The sequence below is a fragment of the Biomphalaria glabrata genome, chromosome 17 (genome assembly GCF_947242115.1).
Source record: "Biomphalaria glabrata chromosome 17, xgBioGlab47.1, whole genome shotgun sequence".
NCBI classification, from domain to species: Eukaryota; Metazoa; Mollusca; class Gastropoda; family Planorbidae; genus Biomphalaria; species Biomphalaria glabrata.
In genome coordinates, this window is record NC_074727.1 from 27,079,188 (window position 1) to 27,091,575 (window position 12,388).

At 39.8% G+C, this 12,388-nt stretch overlaps 1 protein-coding gene across 3 annotated transcripts in view; it reads left to right on the plus strand.

Annotated features, from left to right (window-relative positions):
• LOC106079506 (uncharacterized) overlaps positions 1-12,388 on the plus strand; it is a 262,219-nt gene that overhangs the window by 197,885 nt on the left and 51,946 nt on the right. For all 3 annotated transcript variants that reach the window (XM_056015519.1, XM_056015522.1, XM_056015521.1), the window contains exon 25: positions 5,540-5,607. In XM_056015519.1, coding sequence (XP_055871494.1) covers positions 5,540-5,607 — 68 coding nt within the window. The remainder of the gene's footprint in view (positions 1-5,539; positions 5,608-12,388) is intronic.

Below are 12,388 nucleotides of genomic sequence, written 5' to 3' on the forward strand. Positions count from 1 at the left end.
TACCCACATACCTCTCTCTAACATGTCTACCCACATACCTCTCTCTAACATGTCTACCCACATACCTCTCTCTTACATGTCTACCCACATACCTCTCTCTAACATGTCTACCCACATACCTCTCTCTCTAACATGTCTACCCACATACCTCTCTCTCTAACATGTCTACCCACATACCTCTCTCTCTAACATGTCTACCCACATACCTCTCTCTTACATGTCTACCCACATACCTCTCTCTCTAACATGTCTACCCACATACCTCTCTCTCTAACATGTCTACCCACATACCTCTTTCTTGCATGTCAACCCACATACCTCTCTCTCTAACATGTCTACCCACATACCTCTCTCTAACATGTCTACCCACATACCTCTCATTCTAACATGTCTACCCACATACCTCTCTCTCTAACATGTCTACCCACATACCTCTCTCTCTTACATGTCTACTCACATACCTCTCATTCTAACATGTCTACCCACATACCTCTCTCTCTAACATGTCTACCCACATACCTCTCATTCTAACATGTCTACCCACATACCTCTCTCTCTAACATGTCTACCCACATACCTCTCTCTCTAACATGTCTACCCACATACCTCTCTCTCTAACATGTCTACCCACATACCTCTCTAGCATGTCTACCCACATACCTCTCTCTCTCTAACATGTCTACCCACATACCTCTCTCTCTAACATGTCTACCCACATACCTCTCATTCTAACATGTCTACCCACATACCTCTCTCTAACATGTCTACCCACATACCTCTCTATAACATGTCTTCCCACATACCTCTCTCTAACATGTCTACCTACATACCTCTCTCTCTAACATGTCTACCCACATACCTCTCTCTCTAACATGTCTACTTACATACCTCTCTCTCTAACATGTATAACCACATACCTCTCTCTAACATTTCTACCCACATACCTCTCTCTCTAACATGTCTACCCACATACCTCTCTCTAACATGTCTACCCACATACCTCTCTCTCTAACATGTCTACCCACATACCTCTCTCTAACATGTCTACCCACATACCTCTCTCTAACATGTCTACCCACATACCTCTCTCTAACATGTCTACCCACATACCTCTCTCTCTCTCTCTAACATGTCTACCCACATACCTCTCTCTCTAACATGTCTACCCACATACCTCTCTCTAACATGTCTACCCACATACCTCTCTCTCTAACATGTCTACCCACATACCTCTCTCTAACATGTCTACCCACAAACCTCTCTCTAGCATGTTTACCCACATACCTCTCTCTCTAACATGTCTACCCACATACCTCTCTCTCTAACATGTCTACCCACATACATCTCTCTCTAACATGTCTACCCACATACCTCTCTCTCTAACATGTCTACCCACATACCTCTCTCTCTAACATGTCTACCCACATACCTCTCTCTCTAACATGTCTACCCACATACATCTCTCTCTAACATGTCTACCCACATACCTCTCATTCTAACATGTCTACCCACATACCTCTCTCTCTAACATGTCTACCCACATACCTCTCTTTCTAACATGTCTACCCACATACCTCTCTCTAACATGTCTACCCACAAACCTCTCTCTAGCATGTTTACCCACATACCTCTCTCTAACATGTCTACCCACATACCTCTCTCTCTAACATGTCTACCCACATACCTCTCTCTCTCTAACATGTCTACCCACATACATCTCTCTCTAACATGTCTACCCACATACCTCTCTCTCTAACATGTCTACCCACATACCTCTCTCTCTAACATGTCTACCCACAAACCTCTCTCTAGCATGTCTACCCACATACCTCTCTCTCTAACATGTCTACCCACATACCTCTCTCTCTAACATGTCTACCCACATACATCTCTCTCTAACATGTCTACCCACATACCTCTCTCTCTAACATGTCTACCCACATACCTCTCTCTCTAACATGTCTACCCACATACCTCTCTCTCTAACATGTCTACCCACATACATCTCTCTCTAACATGTCTACCCACATACCTCTCATTCTAACATGTCTACCCACATATCCTCTCTCTCTAACATGTCTACCCACATACCTCTCTCTCTAACATGTCTACCCACATACCTCTCTCTAACATGTCTACCCACAGACCTCTCTCTAGCATGTTTACCCACATACCTCTCTCTAACATGTCTACCCACATACCTCTCTCTCTAACATGTCTACCCACATACCTCTCTCTCTCTAACATGTCTACCCACATACATCTCTCTCTAACATGTCTACCCACATACCTCTCTCTCTAACATGTCTACCCACATACCTCTCTCTCTAACATGTCTACCCACATACCTCTCTCTAACATGTCTACCCACATACATCTCTCTCTAATATGTCTACCCACATACCTCTCTCTCTAACATGTCTACCCACATACCTCTCTCTAACATGTCTACCCACATACCTCTCATTCTAACATGTCTACCCACATACCTCTCTCTCTAACATGTCTACCCACATACCTCTCTCTAGCATGTCTACCCACATACCTCTCTCTCTAACATGTCTACCCACATACATCTCTCTCTAACATGTCTACCCACATACCTCGCTCTAACATGTCTACCCACATACATCTCTCTCTCTCTAACATGTCTACCTACATACCTCTCTCTAACATGTCTACCCACATACCTCTCTCTCTAACATGTCTACCCACATACCTCTCTCTCTAACATGTCTACCCACATACCTCTCTCTAACATGTCTACCCACATACCTCTCTCTCTAACATGTCTACCCACATACCTCTCTCTAACATGTCTACCCACATACCTCTCTCTAACATGTCTACCCACATACCTCTCTCTAGCATGTCTACCCACATACCTCTCTCTCTAACATGTCTACCCACATACCTCTCTCTCTAACATGTCTACCCACATACCTCTCTCTAACATGTCTACCCACATACCTCTCTCTCTAACATGTCTACCCACATACCTTACTCTCTCTAACATGTCTACCCACATACCTCTCTCTAACATGTCTACCCACATACCTCTCATTCTAACATGTCTACCCACATATCTCTTTCTCTAACATGTCTACCCACATACCTCTCTCTAACATGTCTACCCACATACCTCTCTCTTACATGTCTACCCACATACCTCTCTCTCTCTCTCTAATATGTCTACCCACATACCTCTCATTCTAACATGTCTACCCACATACCTCTCTCTAACATGTCTACCCACATACCTCTCTCTCTCTCTAACATGTCTACCCACATACCTCTCTTTCTCTCTAACATGTCTACTCACATACCTCTCTCTAACATGTCTACCCACATACCTCTCTCTCTCTAATATGTCTACCCACATACCTCTCTCTCTAACATGTCTACCCACATACCTCTCTCTCTCTAACATGTCTACCCACATACCTCTCTCTCTAACATGTCTACCCACATACCTCTCTCTCTCTAACATGTTAGCCACATACCTCTCTCTCTAATATGTCTACCCACATACCTCTCTCTCTAACATATCTACCCACATACCTCTCTCTTTCTAACATGTCTACCCACATACCTCTCTCTAACATGTCTACCCACATACCTCTCTCTCTAACATGTCTACCCACATACCTCTCTCTAACATGTCTACCCACATACCTCTCTCTCTAATATGTCTACCCACATACCTCTCTCTCTAACATGTCTACCCACATACCTCTCTCTAACATGTCTACCCACATACCTCTCTCTTACATGTCTACCCACATACCTCTCTCTCTCTCTAACATGTCTACCCACATACCTCTCTCTAACATGTCTACCCACATACCTCTCTCTCTCTCTAATATGTCTACCCACATACCTCTCATTCTAACATTTCTACCCACATACCTCTCTCTAACATGTCTACCCACATACCTCTCATTCTAACATTTCTACCCACATACCTCTCTCTAACATGTCTACCCACATACCTCTCTCTCTCTCTAACATGTCTACCCACATACCTCTCTCTCTAACATGTCTACCCACATACCTCTCTCTCTAACATGTCTACCCACATACCTCTCTCTCTCTCTAACATGTCTACCCACATACCTCTCTCTCTCTCTAACATGTCTACCCACATACCTCTCTCTCTAACATGTCTACCCACATACCTCTCTCTAACATGTCTACCCACATACCTCTCTCTAACATGTCTACCCACATACCTCTCTCTCTAACATGTCTACCCACATACCTCTCTCTCTCTAACATGTCTACCCACATACCTCTCTCTCTAATATGTCTACCCACATACCTCTCTCTCTCTCTCTAACATGTCTACCCACATACCTCTCTCTCTAACATGTCTACCCACATACCTCTCTCTCTAACATGTCTACTCACATACCTCTCTCTCTAACATGTCTACCCACATACCTCTCTCTCTCTCTAACATGTCTACTCACATACCTCTCTCTCTAACATGTCTACCCACATACCTCTCTCTCTCTCTAACATGTCTACTCACATACCTCTTGTACAAGAGTTGATACGGCGATACGGTTGTTAACGAAGAAATGTGTGTACAGCCTGGGGTGTTATGTGCTGCTAATTGTACAGTATTGGCTGTGATCTAATTGACATTAAACTATTACGTTACTTTGGAGCTCAAGTTCTTTGAGTGGGTAGTGTTTTGTAGAGCACACAGCCTGGATAGTGAGAGTCGTTACAATAAATATAATCTTATACTTTTTTAAATGGAATGTCATGCAACTATATACACAGGAAACTGTTGCCTCTCCGTGGCGCATTCCTAGGACTTAAAAGGATCAGGGTTTGGTTATGCGTCATAATTTCTCTCTCGATCTAATCCAAAGGAATGCTTCGCATTACATTTGGCACCAACCTCAGTTGCAGGGAAGGAACGTGATACTCCAACTGGGGGGGAGGCTTCATCCCTTCTCGAGGCTGTCTACTGAAGCCTCAGTACCGCAAGGCAGCGGGGGTTTGAAGTTAGAGTACCCCTCTCCTATTACCTTACTAGGCTGACGAGCTCCATCTGTCCGAAGCTCACCGTTTTGAGGCGCCAGGTATACGCCTTCATCCCTTCATCTGTTAGTAAGAGCAGTTTCGTATCCAAATATCTAAGCCACACGAGCAGGCCAGGAGCTGGACTTAGTTATCTGAGGTTATTTGAGACGCAAGCCATTAAGAGTACGTTATAGACTATTTTAGAAGAAAAATAATGCTTTAAAAATACGAAATTTTTTAGATATTTCTATATATGCTTTATATGTAGACCGCGGCCTTTTGGGGAAATACCGAAAATAAAATACAAAGTTTTGATAGAAAGCTTGTGGTTTTTCGCGAATAGCTGTCCCAAAGTTTTAATTCTGTCAAAAACCGTTCTTAGTGAGCGCCTAGTAGGAAAACAATCTGTGTCATCACAACAACTTTCCTTAAGGATCATTCAAGCAGTCGTAGTCTTAGTTTCCATTCTCCACTAATGACAACTCTCTATTTGACTCCTCAGGTGGAGCTGCTGTTATTAAGTTATTAAATGATAGAAAACTGATGGCCTTGGAGGTGCTCAATTGTAAGGTAATTTTCCAAGTCTAATACCCTTCATTACCGCCCCCAAAAGTAGAATTAGCGATTGTGTGTGGTCTGTCTGTCCGTCCGTCCGACTCTATTAGATCGCAAAAACTAGAAAAGTTATGGAAAATCATATATCATAAAATTTTACATCTTGCAAAGTTCTAGTGCAATGGCTAATCTGCTTCTTACCGACGCGTTTTTATTTTAAATGAAATATGCAAGCTTTTTTTTCTTCTCATAATACCACTTTTTTTTAAAATTTATTTTTGTTCCTATTTGCTTAGATTATTTAAAAAAATTGAACAATAATGTAAAGAAAACTTTTTTTTACGTATGTGTATATATATAATTCTCTTCTTCGCTCAACAGTTTGGACGAGAAGAGGAAATAAAGGAAAGATCACTCTTTTATTTCTGCGGATAGAGTTATCCCACGAACTTTACGAGCCTTGCGTGTAGCAAAGTCATACAGTGTATCATGAAAATTTTATTTCCTACATACATCACAATCAATGGCAAGAATTATCAAATGTCTCAATCTATCTACGAGAATTGTTGACCTCAAGTAATTCTTCATTAGTTTGAGGCGCGAAAATCTTCTTTCACCAGATTACACAATTACGGCTAATGCAAAATGCCGTTTTTATTTATCGTGCGTAGGATTGGCGTTTTCCATATTGAATGACACCCCAAAATTACAATTTTTGTCTATATATTCCGTAAAAGGACTTTTTCTTATCTTTTGGTAAAGAGAGAGGAGGCCCCACTTTGTGAGTACTGTGACTCTCGCTTCACCGTTGTACATATCCTCGTTGATTGCCCCAGATACCAGGATGCCAGAGAGAAATTTTTTAGAGCACACAACTTAAAAACACTATTCGACAATGTTGAACCTACGAGGATCTCATTTATGAATTGTGAACATATAATATTTACATAAGATTTGTACCAAATTATTACATTTTTACTACCTTAACTATTTTAACTTTGAATAGACCTTGTTATTAATGTTTTAACTGTATGGAATTTAGCTCTTGTAAAGGAGAGTAATCCTTGAAGGATTACGGGCACGACATGGCCTAAATTGTGCTGATGTGCCAAAAACTCAAACTCCATGGCATTTTCCATATTGAATAACACCCCAAAATGACAATTTTTGTTTATATATTTCATGAGATTTGTATGAGTTTTCAAAAGAATTTAATAATTTCGGGAGATTTCCAGGACTTTTTCGTATATTTTGCAATTTCAGGAGATTTCCAGGAGCTCCTGGTGAATTGTTATAAGTTATACAATGTTTTAATTTAATAATTTATACAGCTAGAATTAGCGCGGGTCCTATAAAAGTGCGAGGCTCACTGGGATCGCATAAGTGCGGAGCCCACTACGGTCACCTACGCCGGCCCTGCAAAAAGCATATATATATTAGCCCTATATTACCCGCGGGTCTCAATGTGCGTGTCACTGATATAGTGCATTAGAATAGTTTGTGGGAAGCGTGGTCGAGAGGCTGAGTACGCTTGAACTTGGCTTGACTAAAGGGGGGCTCGATGCTCGACACCCGACTCGAGTAGAGCTGTGTTTACTGAGCACCTTAAGGCAGCACGGAAACAAATGTGAATGGACCAAAGCGCTCTGAGCAAAGTAGAGCTGTATTAAAAATAATTAGAAACAAGTAAATAAAATAATAATGTTATAAGTAAAGCGAATGCGAGAATGTAAAAATAGTAAGAATAATGCTTATAAAATAGCTAATCGACCTAATCCATTTTTGTTACAAAAAGATTTGCTTGCATATATATTGAGATCAGTTTAAGATTGCATTTAAGGTTCAATAAGGTTATTAATTATTTTATGTTAGTATATTTAATATCACCCATATAGAGCCTCATTTGCCTGTCCAATCACAGTGTGTTTTCACTGGGCATGTAAGGCGTGCGCGACTCATGAATGGAACTACTAAAAATGTATATCAACACGGCCTCGCAGCTACAGCGAACGAATGTATGTAAAATTGCTGTAGAAAAATAAATTTGAATGTTAATTTGATTAAAATATGAAATGAATGGACAATATTTATCATGTTCATGTGTTAAAGTATAAAACTTTCTTTGCAAAAAGAAGTTCTATTATCTTAGAGTTGAATTAGACCTAGCAATAGAGTTGATTAGAGAGATTGTAACAGTTCGATCTTGTCTAATGAAAGAATGTACATCAGGACTTCTAACTTCGCAGATATAAGGAACGAATTTATGTAAAAATGCTTTTGAAACACAAATTTGAAGCTTAATTGTATTAATTGATGAAATCAATAGATTATTTTTTTGTAATTTTCATGTGTCAAAGAAAAAACTATCTGTGCAAAGTGTAGTTCTTAAAATTAGATCTAGATCTAGATCCTTTCGATCTTTTCTCATGTAAACATGATAAACATGGCCTAGATCCATAAAATAGCAATACTTTCATAGAGTTGGGCAATTTTTTGGGAGGGTCTTAAGTTTGTTTTAAGGCTACTTTACATACGTCACGGTTCCAGTTAGTACCCAGGGAACATTTATGCCAAGTTTTATCAAAATTGGTGAAACGGTTTTGACTTCAATCGGTAACATACATACATATATACGCCTTACTTTCTACTTTATATACATATATATATATATATATATATATATATATATATATATATATATATTGCTTTAACTTGGCTAAATAAATCAACGAAAGGATTATAAAATAGAACATTTAATCAACAATAAGAAACTAGATGTAGAGCCAAACTAATCACATCACAAGCGTCCTTGTTTTCATCTGTTCTCTTATCATCTTTAACCTCATTGCTTTTAATGATTTAACTGTATGGAATTTAGCTCTGGTGATATGAAGGGAGAGTAATCCTTGAAGGATTACGGGCATGACATGACCTAAATTGTGCCGATGTGCCTAAAACTCAAAACTCATATTGTAATAAACCTAGTGGTTGCTTATTCTGACATTAGATGTGTTCTGTAGTCACAGATTAATAATAAATTACTGTAGACGTTACTATTTAATAATGATAATAACGAAACTGTCTTTATCAAGGTAGACATATATAACTAACTTTTTATTTCCGTCCGATTCTTTGCTTTCGCATAAAACATAAACAACAAACAATGACGTAATATCTTCTAATATTAACACATCCTTCCTTTTGAAGCTATCATCACATCCTTCCTTTTAAAGTTCTTAATACTTATATTTACAAGGAATTTTGACAACTCGACCACTTCTGGTTGTCTTGACCGGCACAGCAAGTTCTCTAGATGTTGGTTTATTATTGTCTGTTTCATTTGTTCTAACAGTTTGCTGTTCATTGTCTTCGTCGGTGTCATAGTACCCAGAGATGTCTTCTTTGTAGCTCTTGTTTAAAAACCGTTGATTTCGTCTGTATGTTTTCCCATCATTTGTCTTTATGATGTAAGATCTGGGTGATGGATGTTTCTTAATGACGACTGCTTTCTGTCATGTTTGTCCTAGACGAACTCTCACCTTCTCCACGACAGAGTAGTCTTTAGGTAACCTTGCTTTTGCATCGTACCTCACTTTGCTTTTCCTCTGTCGTTCGTTGAGTAATGTCTCTGCATTTTCAGCTACCGATGGTTTCAATAGTTTGGGATCAGTTGGAATGACGTCCCTGAGTCTTCTACTCATCAGCAGTTGTGATGGTGAATAAAGCAGTCCGCTTATCGGAGTATTTCTATACTCGAGCATAGCGAGATATGGATCTTTCCCACTTTTGTATGCTTTGTTGAATATCTGCTTTACGATACCAACATACACCTCACTTTGTCCATTTGATTGAGGGTATCTGGGACTTGATGTTGTTATCTTGAAACCCCATTCAGAAGCAAACTCTCTATATTAATAGCTATTGAATGGCATATTGTCGTTCACTATTTCTTCTGGTATGCCATGTCTAGCAAAAATACCTTTCATTGCCCTGATAACACATTCTGCTGTTTTGTTCTCTAGTCGTTTTATTTCAGGATATTTGGAGAAATAGTCCACAACTAGCAAATAGTCATTGTTTCGCCATTCAAACAAATCTGTCGCAACCTTTTTCCATGGTCTGTCTGGTACAGCATGAGGTAGCAATTTTTCCTTCACATTATTTCTTTTGAACGTTGCACATGTTGCGCATTTCATTATTGTCGAAAAAATATCTTTAGACAATCCTGGCCAAAACACACTCTGTTTTGCATTGAATCTGGTTTTCTCAAGACCAAAATGACCTGTGTGCAACTTGTCGAGAATTTCATTTCTCATACTTGAAGGAATTATAATTCTGTTCTCATAAAACAATATTCCATTCTCTTCATGAATACTGCCTTTAAATGACCAATACACTTTCACTGTTTCATGAACTTGAGTTTTTATCTTTGGCCAACCTTCTCTGACATAATTCATTACAAGTTTTAATTTAGCATCAGATTCAGTTTTCCTTCTAATTTCAATAATCTTCTGATCACTTCCCGGAAACTGTGCTGTTGCGCTATGAATTCTCATAACCATGTCATCATTTGAATTTGATTGTTCTTGACCATTGATGTACGCACGCGATAACGTATCAGCAATATGCATTTTTGAACCTGGAGTGTAAGTTACTGTTAATTGATATCTCAACAGTCTTAACATCATCAACTGAAGTCTTGGTGAAATCTTGTGTAAAGGCTTAGTCACAATAGTTTGCAAAGATTTGTGATCTGATTGTACAGTCACAGTTCTTCCAAAAATATAATGGTGAAAATGTTCAGCTGCAAACACTATAGCTAACATTTCCTTTTCTATTTGTGCATATCTACACTCTGTTTCTGTCAATGATCTTGACGTATACGCAACTGGTTTATCTTCTTGCATTAAACATGCTCCCAACCCTTTAGAAGAAGCGTCACACTGAATAGTAACTGGCTTTTCAGGGTTAAACAATTGCAGAACTGGAGCTTCACTAAGTGTTTTCTTTATTAGTTGGAAAGCATTTTCTTGCTTTTCATTTCACTGCCACAATACATCTTTCTTTAGCAATTCACGCAATGGACTGGTAATTGTTGACATGTTTGGAATGAAACTTGACAGAAAGTTCAACATCCCTATCAGTCTTTGAATTCCTGTTCGATCTGTTGGTGCTGGCATCTCCATTATTGCTTTGATTTTAGCTGGATATGGACGAATACCATCTGCTCCAATTTGTCTTCCGAGATAATTAACACCAGAAAGTTTATATTGTATCTTGTTCTTGTTGAACTTTACATTGTTCTTTCTAGCTCTTTCCAGAACCTTTTCAAAAATTTGATCATGTTCTTTTTCATCTTTTGCTGCAATCAGCATGCCATCTGACATGATATGTACACCTGGGATGTCTTCGAATACACGATAAGCACGTTTCTGTAATACTTCACTAGCTGAGGATATACCAAAAGGCATTCTCAAGAATCTGTATCTTCCAAACGGAGTATTGAATGTACATAAATAAGAGCTTGGTTCATCCAACTCAACTTGCCAATATGCATCCTTTTGATCAAGTATACTAAACACTTTTGCTGCTCCCAGTGAACTATTGATTTGATCAAATGTTGGTATAGTGAAATGTTCTCTCATTATATATTTGTTCAGTTCTCGGGGATCTAAACACAACCTCAAAGAATTATCTTTCTTCTTTGCTATAACCAAGTTATGAACCCATTCTGTTGGTTCATCAACTTCTGTGATCACTCCATCTTGTTGCATTTGTGTGAGTTTTCTTTTTAATTCTTCATAGAGTGATGGTGCATCCACATTGAATAACTGGTTTTGCATCTGACGTCAGTTTAATGTGATACTTCATTTTGTATATACCGAGTCCTTCGATTATATTTTTTCACAAACCTTTCTATCGGATTGGCCATGGGGCAGTTGTGAAGTTGTTTAGGGGGTATAGGTCCCTGCCTCACAAACCTTTCTATCGGATTGGCCATGGGGCAGTTGTGAAGTTGTTTAGGGGGTATAGGCCCCTGCCTCACAAACCTTTCTATCGGATTGGCCATGGGGCAGTTGTGAAGTTGTTTAGGGGGTATAGGTCCCTGCCTCACAAACCTTTCTATCGGATTGGCCATGGGGCAGTTGTGAAGTTGTTTAGGGGGTATAGGTCCCTGCCTCACAAACCTTTCTATCGGATTGGCCATGGGGCAGTTGTGAAGTTGTTTAGGGGGTATAGGTCCCTGCCTCACAAACCTTTCTATCGGATTGGCCATGGGGCAGTTGTGAAGTTGTTTAGGGGGTATAGGTCCCTGCCTCACGAACCTTTCTATCGGCCATGGGGAGTTGTGAAGATGTTTAGGGGGTATAGGTCCCTGCCTAGCAAAACTTTCTATCGGCCATGGGGAGTTGTGAATTTGATTAGGGGGTATAGGTCCCTGCCTCACAAACCTTTCTATCGGCCATGGGGAGTTGTGAAGATGTTTAGGGGGTATAGGTCCCTGCCTCACGAACCTTTCTATCGGCCATGGGGAGTTGTGAAGATGTTTAGGGGGTATAGGTCCCTGCCTCACAAACCTTTCTATCGGATCGGCCATGGGGAGTTGTGAAGATGTTTAGGGGGTATAGGTCCCTGCCTCACAAACCTTTCTATCGGATCGGCCATGGGGAGTTGTGAAGTTGTTTAGGTGATATAGGTCCCTGCCTGACAAACCTTTCTATCGGATTGGCCATGAGGAGTTGTGAAGATGTTTAGGGGGTATAGGTCCCTGCCTCACAAACCTTTCTATCGGCCA